This window comes from Pseudopipra pipra, chromosome 9, assembly GCF_036250125.1.
Source record: "Pseudopipra pipra isolate bDixPip1 chromosome 9, bDixPip1.hap1, whole genome shotgun sequence".
NCBI classification, from domain to species: Eukaryota; Metazoa; Chordata; class Aves; order Passeriformes; family Pipridae; genus Pseudopipra; species Pseudopipra pipra.
In genome coordinates this window covers 2792993-2812631 of record NC_087557.1, presented here as the reverse complement: position 1 = coordinate 2812631, position 19639 = coordinate 2792993, and the positions used below count along the sequence as shown (strand labels likewise).

At 46.3% G+C, this 19639-nt stretch overlaps 2 protein-coding genes across 15 annotated transcripts in view; both read left to right on the top strand.

Annotated features, from left to right (window-relative positions):
- RC3H1 (ring finger and CCCH-type domains 1) overlaps window positions 1-8782 on the top strand; it is a 62300-nt gene extending 53518 nt beyond the window's left edge. For 9 of the 13 annotated variants that reach the window (XM_064664102.1, XM_064664105.1, XM_064664110.1 and 6 more), the window contains one exon: window positions 842-8782. In XM_064664102.1, the coding sequence (XP_064520172.1) occupies window positions 842-995 (154 nt within the window). In that variant the 3' untranslated portion in view covers window positions 996-8782. The remainder of the gene's footprint in view (window positions 1-841) is intronic. The other 4 variants (XM_064664111.1, XM_064664107.1, XM_064664109.1 and 1 more) reach the window with 1 other exon arrangement.
- A 2439-nt stretch (window positions 8783-11221) lies between these two features.
- SERPINC1 (serpin family C member 1) lies at window positions 11222-18426 on the top strand. 2 transcript variants are annotated; one of them, XM_064664118.1, is made up of 7 exons: window positions 11222-11385; window positions 14245-14623; window positions 16127-16342; window positions 16673-16810; window positions 16927-17320; window positions 17641-17705; window positions 17901-18426. In XM_064664118.1, the coding sequence occupies exons 2-7, from the start codon at window positions 14249-14251 to the stop codon at window positions 18072-18074; spliced, it is 1362 nt and encodes a 453-aa protein (XP_064520188.1). In that variant the 5' UTR covers window positions 11222-11385; window positions 14245-14248; the 3' UTR covers window positions 18075-18426. The 2 variants fall into 2 exon arrangements, with proteins under 2 accessions (XP_064520188.1, XP_064520189.1); XM_064664119.1 differs by lacking the exon at window positions 11222-11385 and adding an exon at window positions 13622-13717.
- The last annotated feature ends 1213 nt before the right edge of the window (window positions 18427-19639 follow it).

Genomic DNA, 19639 nt, shown 5'->3' with positions numbered 1-19639 from the left:
AGCATGAATTAAGGACTGCTTTAGTTGATGAGTAGGTGAGTGGAATGAGACAGGTAAATTAATATAACAGAAGACTTGCAAAATCTGTCAGACCAGGAGTCCATCTCGACAGTATTGGATGATTAATAGGGAGGAGCAGGAGATAAACAACAACCATAAAAGAAATCTCTACCTGCTATATTGGTTTCAAAGAAAATAGCTGTCCTAAATGTGAAAGGAAAGTTATTCCACCCTGCTAAGGTTTGTCATGTGGATTTGTCCAGGAAGGTACGTGACTTTGAAACTAAGTTCTATTTAATTTGTAGGCAGTTATCTTTTTGTGTGGAGATGCTGGGATTGATTTCAGTTCACATTTAATAGACAGTTGGAATAAGATGTTGGCTCAGAATGCTGGAAATGTCCACAGCAAGTATTTTGAGATGGCCACAAGCATCTGTGCATATTCAGACTAGTATTGAACAGAGAAGCTCAGATGTCATTATGTTTACATAACTTGATGTGAGCAGTTTGGAATCTGGATATTTAATCAGAAAATGTGTCCCTCAGTTGCTGATGAAGTTTGCACTTTCTTCTTATAACCCATTCTTGAGTTCTGCACTGCACCATTAGATTGAAGCCTCCAGAGCAGGAACTAGTTTTTTCATATGGAACTCTGAAAGTAATGAAATCAGAACCACCACTTATGGTTTTTACATTAAAAAAAAACCCAAACGTAAGATAAACTATCCAGGTGAGTTAAATATTCTGGAATGTGTTCATTGAAGTCATTTTACTTGAAATAAATGAAAAATCTCAGTAATTCTTTTCACCCACTTCCCCTTTCTCCTCAACCTTCCCCCAGCAGTGATGTTCCGAATGGATCAGCTTTGACACAAGAGAACATTGGCCTCCTGTCAAACAAGGCAGCGTCTCTGAGCTTGTCAGAGGAGCCTGAGGGAGGAGGGGACAGCCACGACTCCCAGCGAGCCGGAGTCACACCCACATCTGCTCCATGAAGCCAGGCCAGCACACCCCGAGCTCCTCCTGCCAGGGTGGCAGCACCTTCCATCACGTTTTTTTTCCAGGGGTAATTGGAGAAAGCCAGGAGCAGCAGCAGTAGCAGAGCAGCAGGTCCAGAGGCAATGTGCACAAACACAACTACTAGAAACAAATCCTGCACATAGTTCACATTAACGCATTTTTTAATTAAAAAAAAATGAAAATTAGCAGTATCTGCAAGCAATTCAAATTAAATTTGTTTTTGTTCTGTGAATGAACTTTATTTTAATAACTTTGGACGCCTTGAATCCCAGGGCTTAAAAAAAAAGATATTATATATATACTCTGTTTGATTAATTGTATGATCTTAATGAAGTAGGTTTTTTCTTTTATTTTGGTATTATTACATACCCAGTGCATAATTCCTTATCACCTAATTTCTCAATGACTAAAACAATCTGGCCGCTTCCTTGTGTGGTTTAAGAGTAAACAAGGAATGAGGGTTGGAGAGTAGCTGTGAAATTGCAGTGTCAAAAGATGTGCAGCAAACTTCATTCTTCCCATTGTGGCCAGGAGCTGAACCCCAGCTTCTTACTTAAATCATTAAATTTAAACTACAAGTGACAGAATCCTTGCAACTCAGCAGTTGTTGTGGTTTGGTTTTTTAAAGGTGGCATTGTTTAAGGTCTGTATGTTAGAAATTGGCACCTGAGAGTCAGCCTGCAGCTTGTCTGTCAGTGCTGCAGTGAATCCTTCCTGGATTCTCCTTTCCTAAGGAAAATATTGCATCAAAATGGCAACTGGAGGTGCAGCACAAATCCTGCCAGAAGTACTGGGAAGCAAATTTGCTTGATAGATCCAATGCTTTTCCAAGTACATGCTTTGTAAGTATAAGTTGGAGAAGCCATCAACCTTTTCTGATGTTTTCTTTAAAAATTAAAGAAATGAAAGATTTTATTCTTGCTGCACATTTTTTGACTCCTTTGACATACACTAGGGTGAGACCCTGGATACAAAGAGCCCTGGAGAACGATTTTAAAGTGCTGCTCCCTCTGCACCTTCTTGGCCTGTGTTCTCATTTTTTTTTTCTGGGTTAGACTACTAAATGGGAAAGCACTGGTTATGTAATAAATTACTGCATTGCTTTGGTTGGGTAAAGCAAGAGTTATTGAATTTTCTTGGGTTTTAGTTTTTTTCCTTAACCTTAACTCCTGCTGAGGTCGTAGCAATCTTGGGCTAAGCTTTGCATTCATCATACTGTTAAATAAAACAAAAGGGGGGGTGGGAGGGGATACAGTCCCACTATTGCCTACCAGTAGGAGAGTCCAAACAGAAGACTCTTTTGAGTAGCAATTATTTAATTTGCCCAGTCAAGGCACCGCGTTTATATACTATTTCACATTGAATTTGATTATGCCCTACAGACCTGGCTGGTCAAGGATTTGATACACATATTGGCTTGGGATTCGAGCTTTCTTTTTTATTTAAATAAAAATTTATATATAAATATATATATATACATGTATACATAGTTATATCTGTATATATATTGGGTATGTTTTAAGAATTTTTTCGCATGAGCGCAGCTGTTGTGATCAAATGTCTGGGAGGTAGAAGCACTGAATGAAAATAAAGGCATTTTTCAGCTCACACCCCCCCACTCTCCATATGTCTTCACATGGGTTTATTTCACTCTTAGTTGGACTTTGGCCTCTTCATTGCCAAGAGCAGTTTGAGGCTTGCTTTGTTTTCTAGCCCCTCCTAACTTTGGGCAAAGAACCATCTTTGCACTAGAGCAGCTTCACCTCCAGCTTGTCCCCACCCATCCGTACCTGCTGCTTGAGGCCAAGCATTCCAGCCGCTCCCCTGGAGCCCAGCAGGGCTGGGGGGATGCAGTTATGAGTCTGTTCCTCCCTTCTCTGCTCTGGCCAGGAGGATGATGAAAGTGTTTCCCTGGCTGCCTGCTCCTAAGTTACCTGACACAGGCAGCCTGCCCTCTCCTCCCATCATTTAGTGCAGAGCACCACCCTCAAGTCAGCCTTCTCCTTGGTTTTAATTAGTTTATACCTTCCTGCTGTGTCTTTATTAACACAGGAAGCTCACCTTAGTTGAGATAAATAGGGCAATATTCTAAACTAGGAGGACAAGCCCAGAATGTTCCTTTTTTTGACTGCAGTAATTGTGGATGTAAAATTAATTTTCAAAGACGATTACAATAGGTTTGACTCCAACAGATTCATTTGCAACACTAGGAAGAAAATCTGGAGGGCAAAAACCTTTTTACCTTTTATTTAACTAGTTCTCTTGCCAGATTAGGGATTTTTCCTTTCTCCACTTTTTCTACTGGGAGGAATTCTGCAGTAAGAGCTACTCAGATTGCTGGCCTGCATATGGTGAATGCTTCCAAAACTTGGGGATTAGAAAAGAGACCTTACTGTTTTGGTTTGTTTTTTTTTTTTTCCTTCATCCAACTGTCCATGCTGTACTTTGTGTGTAGTGTCCTTGTTGTGATCAGTGTGTCCAGGTGAATGCCCTGTTTGCTCAGAATTATAGTTTGGCTTGTTAAATAGTGTGTTTAATATCTACTAACAGTATTGATTTTTAGCTTTGGTTCTTCTCCTCCTCCTCTTCCCCCTTTTCTGCCTTTTTTTTTTCTTTTTGCAGAAGTTAAGTTGATTAAAACAAGTTGAACAGCAAAGTGCAGTGCATGCTTTTAAGTCTTTTTCTGAAAACTGCACATGAAATGTTCCCTTTTTGTGGAAAAACTGGGAGAACTCAGAGAACAGAGAGCTCTCCATGCAGTTGGCAGCATTGATGGTTACAGCAAATAAGCTGAGAGTCAAAATGTCTGGAGCGACTCTCTATCCTGCTACGGTCATTGCTATAGCCCATCACTGTCCCAGTTGTACAGGAGTGCTGCCCACCTCTGTGAGATTGGTCTTGGCTACGGATTGCTTTAGTTCCTTCCACCTGGGCAAGAAGGAGCAGTATTAGCATGGTGTTAGGGCACTGCTGCATCCTTTGGTAGGTAGGTGGAATTTCCTACTGCACCAGACAACTCTTAACCCTCGCTGGTACCTGGGTTCCAGCCCTGGCACGGACAAACCCCCCCAAATAGAAAGCTTCAAGCGGAAGGTTGAGCTTCAGTGCATCAGTGATACAGTCAGTGTAGAAATGTCTGTTTATTCTGTAGTGTTACTTTCCTTCTCCTGTCATTATCTCTTCTTCCTTTCCTGTGACCTAGTTCTGATTTCTTAATAGGAGAAATTTAACCTGTTTCTTCTGCCCCTCTTGCATGCTGTCCCATTTCAGAGTAGGACTTGTTTTCTCTAGATCAGAGCACTTTTCAAGCTTGCAGCACAGTTATCCCCTTCCTTCTCAAGTTCTTTTCTGTCTTGTTTTTTCTGAGCCTTCACTCCCTTTTTTTTTTCCTCCTTTCCTCCTGTGGCTTGCCCATCCACCCTCCCTGATTGTGTAACAGTGACAGCTTGCTGCCTCAAAACAGAGCATTCAAATGAATTCGCTTAGCCAATAACTTCTGTGAAGTTGCCTTTTCTAATGGTGTTATTACTCAGTGATGCACAAATGTGATATTGCCCCTACTGGTAGGCAAACGGGGGATCTGTATAAACATGATAAACTGCTGTTTTCTTTAAAGGAGAGCCAAAGACTTGTGCTTTACACTTTTTTTTTTTCCCTGATGTAGCCATTTTGATTGTCAAGCGTTTGTAGGGTATCGTGAGTTGACTGTATTATCCTAATAACAATTTCTAGAAGTTAATGATTGTCAAACCTTGCCCATGCATTCAATTGTGGAAAATCATTCCATTGAGTCATACAATTTGCAATGTACTGAGATGTATCTGGGGTGTTGTGATGTATTTTCAGTCTCTCATGCACTCTCTCAGCTGATGGAATGGCTCATTTGGAGAGGGAGAAGGAACATAGAAATCTCATAATCCAAGAAGCCTTGTCTTTAAGTGTTTAAATTGAATACTGATGGAAAATCTCTTCAGTTACATTAAAAGATAAATCTGTGTTACAAACGTGACTGACTTTTAAGCCCATTGGAACCGGAAAGACTTGTCAGACTTTAGCATTACATTAAATTAGATGTGCAAGAACCAAACTTGTATGGTCATATTGTCTCTTGACAGCACAAACTGAGTAAGGTGGGGCAAATTCTTGTCTTAAAAAAGGGCCAGGACTGAGGCTTTTATTGATAATACAAGAAAGCCACTTGCATTTCCCTTCCTTGATCTGCTCAAACTCTTGCAGACTTGGTACCAAGGTTTTTAGATTCAGAGAGAAATCTCTAAGTCCAAGTAGCACAAACCCTCATTTCCATTGCCATTTATAAATCTGGACTATAACAAAGCAAACAGTTATCTGAAGAACCCCAATAAAAAGTATCTTTGCTGGACTGGCTATTTCAGACCCACTTTTATGGTCTTGAGAAATTCAGTGCCAGTATTCAGGAGGCTCAAGGGCAGGGGTGCCAGCTTCCTTCTCTGCTCTAAAATAGGGAAAACACCCAGACATATAAGCAGTGTGCAAGTTTTGTGCTTGTCTGTGTGTGTATGAGGAAGTGTTTGTCGTCCTAGGATAGGCAGAGCAGTGCTAGGCCATGATTCAAGTTTTGTCATAATCCACTTCCCAAAACACAGCCTTCCATTTTGCCTCCTAATGTTGCTGATATAAAAACAACCAAAAAACCTCAGTGTGTCAGCAACTTAATTTCTTGTATCGTAATATATCAAGTTGCCTGGATGAAAAAAAACAACCCAGGAAGCAAAAGTTGTTGAGTTGACATGAATTGGAAAAACGTCTGCCTCCCTTGAGTAATGTAAACTGAATTTCTGAGGGAAGTGAAGCAGATCTTCTGAGCCACCTTTTGGGTACAGCCTTGGTGCCAAGAGCTGGGTGGTTGTTACTTGTAAATCAACATACTGATTATTTTGTAGCACAAATTGATTTGCTCTCACATCAAGTAGACACTGAAATGTCAAAAACATCATTGGGAGTTCTCTTTTCCATAGTCAAGTGTTACCAACTGCATTATTTTCTGAGGGAATACCAATGGATGAAAGAGGCTGGAGTAAGTTAGTTCAAGTTACACAGTATAAGTAAGGAATTTTGGGGAATGTTATTGCAGTACAGTGTCCTTACACAGTTAACATGTGGTCTTCATTCTTCTGTAAGAGGAAGAATGTAATTGCTTAGTGTTGTCACAGCCTCCGAGGCACTTCTTGTGATGCAAGTAGAGCTTAATTAGCAGGGAAAGGAGAAGAAACTTAATGCTTATTTTGTTTGTAATATAATTTCCTAATGACAAGTGTGATATCATGTCGTGGGAAGTCTTTGAACACTGGTAAGCAAAGAGGCTGCAGCTTTTCCTGAAATTTCCCAAAAAAAACCAAGCACGTGGCAATGTGGATTTGTCTGCATAGGAACATCCCAGTCATTTGAAGCTTAAAGTATGTGGCCATAATATTCGAAATTGGGTGCCTGTAGCTTAGTAACATGGATAATTAACTGATCTTTCCCAGGCAATCTTTGCAATTCCAGTGAGTCTGTGTATGATTTGAGTGCCAATTGCCAAGTGTTCAGCAGTTGGGAAGGTTTAGGTGACAAGGTACATCCAGCAAGGCAGCTTTCCTTGGATATACCAGTTGGATGTTTTCATATGCCAGGAAACAACTGATTCTGAGATCTGAAAGCTCTAGGAAAACACAATTATCAATTTCAATTTGAAACATGCAGTGTTGGGAGAGATGGAAGCAACAGGTGGTGCAGTGTCTCTGGAAATAAAAAGCATTAGACATGGTGGAATTACATGTGAAATATATATGGGGAAAATATATCTGTAAGCAAAAAAGAAAAAGAAAATCTTGTGGAATATTTGATGTTTAAGAAATTATTTGCTTCTTTGTAATGTTAAAAATGCCTAATTTATAGTTCTGTGGCAGACAGTACTCACAAGTCTTTGGCATCCAAACCAGACTGTGTATTGGATGGATCCCACAACTGGATGTGTGTGCTGACCTCTTTATTTGTAGCTTTTTAAAAAGAAACTTGGCAGCAGCCTTTTAAAAATGTGTGAAGCAACCTGAGGGAGAGGAGGAGAAGCTGCCCCGTTCACCTCCCAGCTGCTGCCCAGCTCACAATTGGGACCGTTCACCCGCAGCCTCTCACAGGTGAAGCTGCTCAGCTTGGGCAAATCAAATGATTTTGAGAGTTTTTCCTAGTTTTAAGGAGTTCCCATTCCCCCTTTGGCTTCTGCTTGCTGTGTAAGCAGCCTCCATGCTAAAAGGAGCTTTCCTTGCAGTCAGCTTAGCAACCGTGCTGTAGCTTGGCTGTTCTTCCCTGTTTCCTGTAACTGGTAGTGGAGTGTCGAGCTCTCTCCCTATTGTATTTGCTGCTGTGGGGAGGAAGAGGTGAGAAAAGGCACATGTGAGAGGAGGGAGGAAGAACTGTGGGATCTCTACAACGGCTCCCACACCCTCTTTGAAATCATCTGCTTCCAGTTGTGGGATTTCTCTATAGATGATCTTTTTTTCCTGGTTTCTGTAAGCCTAATTTTCTTCAATCTTGTTAGTTCCGTACAAGTCTCCCCGAGACATTCTGCAGTCATTATCACCTTTTTGGGTGGAGTTTTATTTTAATTTTTTGGTTTGTTTGTTTTTTAAATAACTTTTTAATATTGGTGCGTATATGCTTGGGATAGAGCTCATGTAATTTTCCAATCGTATTGATTGTATGTGATTGTGCCCTGCAGAGGTATATTTAACAAAAATAAAATAAAGGATAGTCTAGGTAATAAAATGGAGACCATGAGGTTTGTTGAGTCGGGTTATGAACTATTTCTTGAATTTATTTAGGATCCTGGATAAGTGAAATTCCCTGTCTCCTGTTCTCATGAATCAGTGCTGAACAAAATGTTCATTCAGTCTCTGTTCGAACTGGGTTTTTTCTTGCTTTTCTTCTCTTTCTGTTGTTTTCTTCCTTTTCTGCTCTTCCCTCCCATCAACAAAAATTCTCACTCCTTTATGGGAAAGGCTGACTCTGGGTTGATATTGTGGATATTTATTGTCTGTAACTATCAAAACATTCTTAATAGGAGTAGAGATGAAGTAGAATGTATGAGAAGAATTCCATAAATTGAATTCTTTGCAAGTTCAGGGGAATTTTGAAGTCTTGTACATACAGGCCTAGTCACAGGGGAGATGTTCAGAGGCACACAGGGAGTTGGTGCCTCTTTTCCAGGAAAGGTTGGATGCTTTGCTACCTTTGGTGAAAACTGAGATGACAAAAGGAGTAGAAGAAAGAGTTCTCTATATCCATCTCCCTCTGTCTTTACTCCTGCAATATGCTTTTTAAACTTGAAAGAAAAACCTTTTAGATACTGTGCTGAAGTGGGACAGAGTGGATTGAAGGAGGCAAAAGGATCCAGAGATCTGAAAGTCAGTATTTGTCTCCTTTATTTTCTCTTCAGACTTATAGAGCCAACCCTGTCATCTTTGTACGAAAGGACAAGGGAGTGGAGACCTATTGTATGTGCATAGTGGTTATGTAGAAAAAGCCATATGTTGAAATGTTATTTCTTCAGTCTTCACCTTGCTTTTCTGCCTCTTAAATCTGACTCAACCTCACCTTGCTCTCACATAGTGTCTAAGGGTCCTTTGTGTTGCAGATTCAACAAAAACTGGTGGAAAGGTGATGATTCGCTATTTGGTTTGTAAATAGACAAGGTCTTACCTGCTTTTCTGTCAGCATTTATATTAAATGATAAATTAATGGAGAACACTTTGAAATATCTCTCGTTTTCTGTCTGGGGTGAATGCGCATTCTTCTAGATTTGGTGTGAGGCGTAGGACTGTCAGATCATCTCTCTAAGGCTTTCTCCAGGTCAAGGTGTGTTTGTTCTCTGCTGGGCTGGAGCATAAGAGATGCCAAACAGCAGAGGAGCCACATGTCTCTCCTTGGTCTGGTCTGTTCTCTTCTGACTCCACCTGTAAACAAAGTGGCTCCTTCACCAGAGGTGAATGAGAAAGGATACTCAAAATAATGTTTTGCTAATTGCTCAAGAGTACATATCTAAAAACCAAAGCCTTCAGAGAAGGAGGGAGCAGCATTCGTCTGATGTTGAGCCTGGTTTGGGACTTGCCTTAGAGTGATGAAGGTTTGCTCCACAGCCTGCTTTGTGGTTTTTAATCTTCTCCTTTCTGTCCTTTTTGTGGATTCTAACAAGTCATTATCTGGCTATAAATCTGAAACTGGCCAAACCAAGGCTGCTGCTTGGCTGAAAAACTATTCCTTCTCCTATTGCAGGGCAGGCAGAGCCTTCTGGCTTTTGAAAGGAAGATCTGAAGTGCTGTGGAGCATCAGATCCCTTTGGAAGGGAGTGGTGGGTGCTCTGCATCAAGAGAGATTTGGGGAAACTGGGATTTTTTTTTTATGTGGAAAAGAGGGGGGAACTGGGTTCAAGTGGATGGTACCTGCTGGAAGATCTTTTTCCCTTTAGGTGTGGCTACTAGGCTAGAAAGGAGCTGCAGAAGGCGAGCCCAGAACATGAGATTCTTTGATCCCATCACACTCTCTGAGTGCACTGTGCCTCATCATAAAACTCCACAGTCAGCACCCAAAGCACAAACAGAACTAAGAAAATACACCACTCAGATGTATTTAAAAGCTGTTTCTTTCCAAATAGAATATCTTCAATTGTTTCTGTAACCTCCTTCCCCATAACTGTGAACTCCAACTCCCTGTCTTCTGGACTACAAGTGTGGGAGAGACTAAAACCAAGGCTTGATGCTTCATCTCCCTTGCCCCAGGCTGCCAGGCTTTGGTGCTCGATGGGTTTGAGCCTCTGGTCCCTGCTTTGGGTCTGGGAGCAGCAGCTTTTGGAGAACAGCCCTTCCACTGGAGCAGATGGGGCAGCTAATGGCTTGTATGAACACACTGGCATCTTGGATGCTTCTTTAGGGATATCCCTGCTCAGGTGTGAGTGGGCTGTTGCTTCGACCTGAACCAGCAACAAATTACCATTTACGTGCTGCACTCAAAAAATAGGTTTACTCTGCTCTCCTGGGAAGGGATAGCTTGGGCACTTCTGTGACATGTGCAAAACAGTAGGTGTTTGCTCTTGGTTTTACTGCTTTAAACTACCCCTGAGAAGTGGGGGTGAATGGAAACCCGTGCTTGGATGTCTGCCTTGGTGTGGAGCATCCTTAATTCATCCCGGAGACCCTGGGACCTGTGAGGTACCTCAGAAAATTAAACCAGCAGCCACCTGGAGCAATAAGGTGTGCGGTGCACAGGTCCTTCGTTTCTCATGGAGGACATTTTACAGTATCTTTTAATTTATTTCCACAATCTCTGTCCCTTTTAATTATATCCCATACTGGTATAGTAAGGCCTTTTACTTCCCCCAAACCATTTTGCAGCTGCATTTTGCATTAAGACCTGGGCTCTTACTGGAGGCCAGGAACAGGGCAGGTGTAGCACCTGCTGAGCCAGCCTGCTCCTGGAATTTGATGTTCAGGAGGCAACACTGGAATTTATAGAGCAGCTGCATCCCACATCAGAAATGGTGTTGCTCAGTCCTGCTCCCAACACTGCCATGTGGATCTGGACTGGAGATGGGGGAGCTGTTGCTAATCCTCAGCTTTCCAGTTGTACAAGTGAAAGGGCATAGAATCACAGAATATCCTGAGCTGGAAGGGACCCACAAGGATCATCAAGTCCAACTCCTGACTCTATGCAGGGCACCCCAACAATCCCACCATGTGCCTGAGGGTGTTGTCCAAACTCCAAACACTGCTTGAGCTCTGGCAGGTTTGGGGCTGTGCCCACTTCCCAGGGGAGCCTGTTCCAGGTGAGTGTGGTTAAGATGTTATTTGAAACTGCGGCGTGTGAAGTGGGGCGGCTTCTCCCAACTTGTGCCTGTGTGAAAATGGGGGGCAGGTGACAGGGTGGGGAGACATTTTGCTAAGCTACAAGATACCCAAATGAGAATTAAAGATGCCTTGGATCACCACATTTTTATTTGAACGCCTGAAAGTTTTGGTTTTTTTCTCATGGGATAAGCAGTTAATTTGCTGTGGGCAGGAACTGGAGGCATCTGGCACTTGTGTGGGCTAGATGGTCAAACTTTCCCTTGTCAGATTGAACTTTAAAACCTCTTTCAAACTAAACACTGCTTTTTTTCCTGCTCTTTGCTTAACCTCCAGCAGCTGGTCATCAGCCTTTGACCTCAGCATCCTACTCCCCTCCCACTGTCCCCTGCTGTTGTCTCAGCTCTGCTTGAGCACAGAAATCCAGTGGGGAAACGGCTTTGGGCTCAAGCAAGACTGTCCTCTTAACAATTTGCATTTACATCCTAAAAGTAGAAGGCTGGAGGAGCAGGTAAGAGAAACAAATTTCACTAATCTTTCATTGTTAATTAATTCCTTGTAGCAGGTTCTTTTCCCTTCACAGGAGCCTATGAATTTTAGCGCTGCCAGAGTGGGTTTTTTTGCTCTTTTCTAGAGGATCCTTCCTCCTATCCCAACTCTCACGAAGGCTGACTTCTGTACAGCTCACTAAAGCATCATGCTTGACTTCTATCCCCAACCTGCAGCAATGCTTTTTGGTGTGGAGAGAATCCCTAAGGTCAGGATGTCCTGAGTAGTTGCTGGCTGTAAAAGAGCACTCCTGGTTTGCTTTGCACTCAGAGTTTGGGATGTGGCACGGCAGGGAAGCTGAAGGAGGTTTGAGCTCCTTCCCATCAGCTGGGCTCTGTACGCAGTGTGTGGGTGCTGTGGGACAGTCACACCCCCACCAGCACCCCCAGTAGGTTCAGCAGGGTGGGTGCTGGGGGTCTGCAAGCCCACTGAGCTGCCCCGTCCTGCAGCCATGAGGAACAGTGGGATGGAAAGGGCCTGTGCTGGCTGGAGCCCAGCTGTGGCACAGCAGCTGCGGGATGGGGGAGTTTCTCGACACTTCCCCAGAGCCTTCTGATTGAAGCTGAATCAGCAACATGTTTCTTGGCTTTCTGCACTTTTTTTGTTGCTTCACCCTTCTAAGAGCTTTTTCTAGTTTCTACTTTCTCCCTTGCCAGTAACCCCTTTCAGGCAGTGCTGTTGTGGGAATACTGTTGACACATGGACTATGTGGCAGTGCTGCAAGGGAAAAGGGAGTGTTGAAGAGCTGTGAGGGGAGGAGGAATGGGTTTTGGCCAAGTGCTACAACAAAGAGCTGGCCTAAGAAATAGCAAAGGCTCTTGCCTGTAAGAGCCAAGACTGGACACATCAGGGGCAAGGTCAGCCTTAGTGGATGGTGAAGTTGGTTTAAGGGGGTAGCACAAAGTCCTGTATCTCCTCTAGTGACAGCCCAGGACTTTACTGTGGAGTAGAAATAGAGAGTCTTTTCCGTTTAGTCAGGACAGGGTGAAGATGAGGTGTTCTCCTCACTCCTGTGCTTTGGTTTTAAGTGTGAGATCGGATTAGCAGCACTTTGCGCCATGGCAGGCACCATGAGCTGCCTTGGCTGGGCAGAAGCAGGGATTTGTCCTTGTACAGGCATGTCAGGATCTGCCTTTCCCTAGAGGAGAGCAGAGTGACGGGGCAGGGACCATGGTGAGCTTGTCCTTTCTGTTGGGGCCATCCTTCCTGCTGCAGCTGGCAGCACTAAGTGTGGGATTTTTTTGCCCTTTGTGGTGTCCCATCTGTCCTGAACCTTTTGGAAGGTAATCTGTCATTCCCAGCAAGAACTGTGGCAGTGGCCTGAGTCAGCCTCTTGTTTTGCATGTTTTCTCACAGTCCTTGTTGCTGTGCTATCAGTGGATGGAGAGGGGCCCTTGGGGCTCCACACAGTCTTGGTGCCAGATGAGGTAATTTCTGCTTTTGCAGAGGAACTGGAGCAGAGATGAAGTCATTGTCCACTAGCCTGGGGAGGGGGTTGTGGAAGAACCCAGAGCTCTCCTTCATCCCACGCCAGCCCTTTTGATGCTGCTGTTTTCCTCCCACAGGTGCTGGCCCACCAGCACTGCAAGATCACAGACACAGAGGTCACCAGTGCTAAATGCAGCTGATTTTTAATTTAGTTTCTCAGAAGGCGATGCTTGGTAGCCATGCAGTGAGTGTGCGGGGGCAGGCAGAGACCTACCTGAGTCAGATACATGTTTGAAAAAGTCTCCTGTGGTAGGTAAGTCCTGGGCAGGCTGCCAACCCTTCCCAGTAGTTGTTTCTCAAGCTGCTGTGGCTGTGGTGTGGAAGCTTCCTGCCACAGGGATGTGAACGAACCCAGGTCATGCAAAGGGCATCTCGGAACCCCAGTGCACAGGACGTGCTGTGTCGGCCCTGGCATGGCTGAGGCCTCGCTGCCAGAGCTGAAGGGTGTTGGGATTTAGGAGGAAATCCTTCCCTGTGAGGGTGGGGAGGCCCTGGGACAGGTTGCCCAGAGAAGCTGTGGCTGCCCCTGGATCCCTGGAAGTGTCCAAGGCCAGGTTGGACGGGGCTTGGAGCAACCTGGGCTAGTGGGAGGTGTCCCTGCCCATGGCAGGGGGTGGGATGAGGTGGTCTTCAAGGTCCCTTCCAACCAAAACCATTCCATGATTCTGTGTGCTTTAGCAAAGGTAGAAAAGAAATCATCTCTGCCTTGCTGGGAGATTTTCAGAGACCTGCTTTTGCTGGAACGTGGTGGTTAACATCATCCTGCCCTCCTCCGGTACCAGGGACAACCAGTTTGCATTGAAGTGGTATGAACTTTGGACAGGTATAGCTGGGATGCACCAGCTACACCATACATGCTTACAAAATGCATTTTTGGGATATTAAAGATGCTCAGTGCATGGAGGGACCAACTCCCCTGGAGACCTCTTCCTTATCACCTCTCTTCTCTGCCGTAGCATCTCCTGCATCAGGAACTGAAATAGCGTGAGGTGACCCTGGGGAAACACCACACAGGCAGGGCCCTTGCACTGTAGCCACCTCGCTGGGTGATGGGGAGGACTCAAAAGTTCAAGTCATATTTTTGTACAAACTTGAGCCCACTGCTTAAAGAGGACTCTGGGAAAGTCCCCTTTTCAGTGTATTGCTTCTAAAAGTAGTACGTGCTTGGAGGCATATTTGTTCTGCTGGTGTCTGTCTGTCCTCCTGGTTTATCCTGCAGCTCCAGGACAAAGGGAGGATTGGAGAGGAGCATGGGCTTCTGTTCCCCTGGCTGAAACAGGCCCATGGGTTTAGGGCCAGGCCATGTGTCTGAGCACTCTCGTTGTGGTTCCAGGACGATGCGTCTGGTGGTGCTGTGTCTCCTGGGCGTGTGGGGGGTGGCTGTCCCTGAGCCCTATGCCGTGGAGGACATCTGCACTGCCAAGCCCCGCGACATCCCTGTCAACCCTGTCTGCATCTACCGCAACCCTGAGAGGAAGCCCCCGGAGGGCGAGGGGCAGGAGCCAGCCAAGGACAAACTGCCAGAGTCCACCAACCCCCGGGTCTGGGAGCTGTCCAAGGCCAACTCCCGCTTTGCTGTTGTCTTCTACAAGTACCTGGCTGACTCCAAGGACAATGGGGAGAACATCTTCATGTCACCCCTCAGCATCTCCACAGCCTTCGCCATGACCAAGCTGGGAGCCTGTGGCAGCACCCTCCAGCAGCTCATGGAGGTCGGTGGGATTCCTCAGCCTTTCCCTGTAGCAGGTCTGAAAGGCAGGAAAGGTGATCATGGCTCATGGATGCTCTCAGGGCCAGGATAGCTCCCTGCCTTGGGAAACGAATCATAGAATCACAGAATGGTTTGGGTGGGAAGGGACCGTGAAGCTCAGCTCGTTCCACCCCCTGCCACAGACAGGGACACCTTCCACTAGACCAGGTTGCTCTAAGTCCCATCCAACCTGGCCTTGGACACTTCCAGGGTTGGCATATAGCATTCCATATAGTGGAGACTTTGCAAGATACCTCTCTGTAGTGTTAGTATGTGAATGTGCGTCCACACAATTCCTGACTGTCCTCCTGGTGCAGCTCATCTCAATCCCAGTCTCTGAGCAGTCTTTCCTCTACACCAAACAGACTCTTCCCCTCCTCATTGTACTCCTGGTGGGACAGAGATGCCAAAACCAGCTATTCGGTCCCATCCAACCTGATCTTGAGACCTGTAAACGAGACCCTGAGAAGGGGCAGCCTGTATTTAGATACTAGCTCCTTCCCATGACTCCTTATTTAGATCCAGCATTCAGGGTGGATTTACTAGGTTTGAGAGATTAGGTTTCGTATGGAGGAAAGGAAGCTTCTTTGGGAGATGAGGGAATGTAATGGGAACAGTTTGTTTCTTGCAGATCGGGCAAGCACATAGCTAAGCATTTCTTTATGCTGAAAGCAGGAAAAGCTGTGATAATCAAGTCCCATTGGAAGAGGCTCTTTTTCATGTTCCCTGTCTCTCCCTTAGGACAAAAATCAGAGACATGGGAGACCCTGCAGTCCACCTGACTTCCAGGGCAGGGGAGCCTGTACACAAGGAGCTTCATAGGAAGAGCAATGTGCTGTGGGATTTTCTGTGCTTAAAGGCCTGAGGTTGGATAGCAGTAGACAAATCATAACTGTCCTTCTAGCTGGGAACAGATAAAAAAATTCCCTGTGCTGCAAAAATCTACCCTCAAAACAATTGCTACATGTTCCCATTCCCTGTAAAAATAGATAAGATGTACCAGAAGTACTCAACAGGCCATGATAATTCCTCCTGGGAAGGAACAGCCTTTGCCATTGTCACAGGAGGGTTCAGCACAATCCTTCTGAGTCTTCCCATGACCTGGTATGACCTGAGAGCTGCTTCCAGGCCCCACTGGTGCAGTGCTCATCCCTGGGGTGTGGTAGCACTGGGGGAACCTGGAACCAGTCACAGGCAGAGTATTGGGAGCAAGGAAACCAGAGTTAGACACAGGAGCAGCACCTGAGCAGAGTTTAATCCTCCACTTGGACTCCAAAGGAGATCTTGGGCTGATGGGGAGTTCATTTTATGTAGATTTGGATTCCCAATTACAGATGGAGGGCAAAGCTCTGAGGGCCTGCAGATTTCCTGGCTATTGAGGCAAAGGCTCCTCCACCACTTGCTGTGGGGCCCAGGAGCACAAGAATCTGCTCATGGATTCCTTCTCGCTGCTTGGCTCCTCCAGGTCTTTCGATTTGACACCATTTCGGAAAAGACATCGGATCAGATCCACTTCTTCTTTGCCAAGCTGAACTGCCGGCTTTACAAGAAAGCCAACAAATCCTCGGAGCTGGTATCGGCCAACCGCCTCTTTGGGGAGAAATCCTTGGTCTTCAACGAGACTTATCAGAACATCAGTGAAATTGTTTATGGAGCCAAACTCTGGCCTTTGAACTTCAAAGTGGGTTTGATCTACTTGCGACTTTGCTTTTTTGTTTGGTTTCTCCCCCCCGCCATCCTTCTACTTTTGCTGAAGGATGCATCCCTGTCTTTTGCCCAGAGGAAGTGCCCTGCTCTGGCTGTGTGGGATATGAGTGAAGGCAGGAGGGAGCCTTGGATGCAGTTGCTCTTGTTCCAGCTCACCCTTAACCACAGCCATGTCCCCTCTCCTCGTTGCTCTGGGAGCAGTGTCCTCCCCCAGCACACACCCTGGGAACCTGTCTCCTGCAGAAGGGGCACAAAGAGGTGTTTAAAACCCTTGGCTTAACCTTTTTTTGGTCTCTTCCTTCAGGAGAAGCCAGAACTTTCCAGGGAGATCATTAATGAGTGGGTGGCTAATAAGACAGAGAGACGCATTACAGAAGTGATCCCAGAAAGAGGTATTGATGATCTCACTGTCTTGGTCCTGGTCAACACCATTTACTTTAAGGTATGGCTGACAAAACTGGGGGAGGAACCCATGTCCTTGGGAGAGACTTGGGGGAGGAGCCCACGTCCTTGGGGGAGACATGGTGCTCATGTTTTTCCTCCCCCTCTCCCTTTTAGGGGCACTGGAAATTGCAGTTCCCAGCTCCAAACACAAAACTGGATGTATTTAATAAAGCCAATGGTGAGACCTGCAAAGTCCCAACTATGTACCAGGAGTCCAAATTCCACTACGCATTCATCCCCCAGGACAAAGTCCAGGTGCTGGAGCTGCCGTACAAAGGGGATGATATCACGATGGTGCTGGTCCTGCCCAGTGCTGGGACACCGCTGGAGGACGTGGAGCGAGTCCTGACGTCGGAGAAGCTGCAGGGCTGGATAGACTCCATGAAGGAGGTGTCTCTCTTTGTTTATCTCCCTCGGTTCCGTGTCGAGGACAGCTTCAGCGTCAAAGAGAAGCTGAGGAAAATGGGACTGGAAGATCTCTTCAGTCCGGAAAATGCCAGACTCCCAGGTGAGATGTGGAGGTGGGGGGCAGCCATTTCTCCACAGGTGCCAGGGCATTAGGTGCAGCAGCACATGAGGAACAAGAACATGAAAGCATTTAGATGTTGCCACAGTCAGTGATGGACTCTGGTCAAGTCCCACTGTGGATAGGCAGCCCAGCTCTGCACTGAGGACGTGGCAATTTAGCAATCCATTGCATGTGGAGGAGCATATTTTCATTTTAGGGCAGCCATGCCTTCTGCCTGATCCCAGGCCCTGATGAATGGGAGTGTGTTCTCTCTTGAGCTGTGCCTAAACTCAGTTTAACCTTTCTCCACTCTGTTGCAGGTATCATCGCAGAGGGCCGCACAGACCTGTATGTGTCTGAGGCTTTCCACAAAGCCTTCCTTGAGGTGAGCCTTGTTCTGTCCCAGGATGTCTTCCCCTTGTTTTTTAAAAACATGTAGCATTAAGAGAAAAAAAATAGCTCTGAACCCCTGGTGTTCATTTCCTCAGCAGTCTGGGGTTCTGGAAGGAGAAGGAGGGCAAGCCCTGTCCCTGCTGCACGATGCCTGTGTTTTAATCCCATCTTCTCCCTTGGCTGGCAGGTGAATGAAGAAGGGAGTGAGGCGTCAGCTGCCACAGCTGTCACCGTCTCCGGCCGTTCCTTCCCCATGAACAGAAAAATCTTCAATGCCAACAGGCCCTTCCTGCTTTTCATCCGGGAAGCTGCCCTCAACACCATCATCTTCATGGGCAGGATAGCTGATCCTTGCTCCTAAAGGGGCTGGCAGGGCCTTGCCTCTCCCTCCTCTGCCTCGGGAAGAGGGGCAGTGGGGTATTGCCACAAAGCCCAGGCTGCTCCTGGCGTGGTTGGTATTGCTGTTTGGTGCCAGCTGCAGGGAGGGACTGCATCCAGCTGGGCTGTCCCTGCTCCTCCCTGGGTGAGAAGGCTCACAGGGCCCTGCTACGTCCTCCATGCAAAGGGAAGCTGAATTTCTTCCAGCACCAGTAGTTTTGCAGCACCCAAACCCGAGTCCAGCACTGCTGTCCTTCCCATGTCCAACCCTCCTCCCTTTCGGGCCTCAAGCTGTAACTCTGATCCCCTGGTTCATTAAACCCTATAGATCTGTATGTAGCAGGCTGATCTCTGAATGCACTGTTTGCACCAAGCCACTTCCTAGACTCATTTAAACTTTGCAACAAACAGGCCCTTCCCTGTGTTCCCCAGTCCCGGCAGAACGACCCCACACTGGGACAGGTCAGTGGAACAGTAGCAACCACAGGGTTTATGCTGGCTGAGCCAGAAACATCCTTCCACAGCACCTGTGGAAGAGCTGCCAAACAGCTGTGCCCTGCTTGCCAGCAGCTGTGGTGTGTCCAACATGCCCCAGAGGTGAGAGCCACCAGTGACAGTCTTGCATAGCCAAGGCTCCTTTTTAACATTAAGACTTAAACTAGCGAACAGTTCCTGTAGCAGGGGTGTCCATGAACTGTGGCAATGCCCAGCTGAGGTAACCAGTACCTGTAGCTTTGTTAAAAATCTGTTATTTCACCTGCAAGTTTACTCCAGGAGCTGAGGTGTGCTGGCCTGCTGCTGGGCCACACGTGTGGCCTCTGGTGCTCTCAAGGTGGCTTTACTGCTGTACAGCCTCTGACAAGGTTGTCCTCCAGATGGAGAAGGTGGTGAGCTTCCCTCTCTAGGATTTCTGCATTTCAGGCAGCTGTTTCAAACCAAAACGGCAGTGACAGCACAGGTGACAGAAGTGGTTTTTGCAGACAGCTGTGAAAACACCAGTGGGTGTCCCTCCCCAGTGGGCCCTTTAGTCTGGATTTGGTAGGAGCAGTGAAACACCCACCTCTGTAAAGGCTTCTCTAAGCAGCAATGGCCACAGCAGCCAAACCGTGCTGCAGTTAACTCAGAGCTGCCATAACAGGGGTTTGGTGACTGGGTCTCTGGTTTTGGAAGCCATAGGGGTTTGCAGGACTCACTCTCCTGCTCCAAGGAGGAAAGTTTGAGCATCTGTGTTTGTTTTGTGAGTAGCACATGCGTTTGGACACAGAGAGCCACCTCCTCCAGCTATAGCAACCCCTGCACCCCTGCAAGGCACCGTCCTTTCTGGGCTCGCCTGCCTGCCTGGAGTAACACCTTGGGAAGAAGCTGAGAGTGTCACAGATGTCTGGGGCCCTGGGGGAAAAGGGGGAGCATTTTGGAAATAACTAAGGGCTCAGAAAGCAGCTCTTCCCCTTCCTGCCCTCCTTGGGCAGTCACCACTGTGGCTTTTCTTGCTGGATCCCATCTTTTGCCTGCTCACCTCTAGAGAACACAACCCTGCAACCTCTGCCT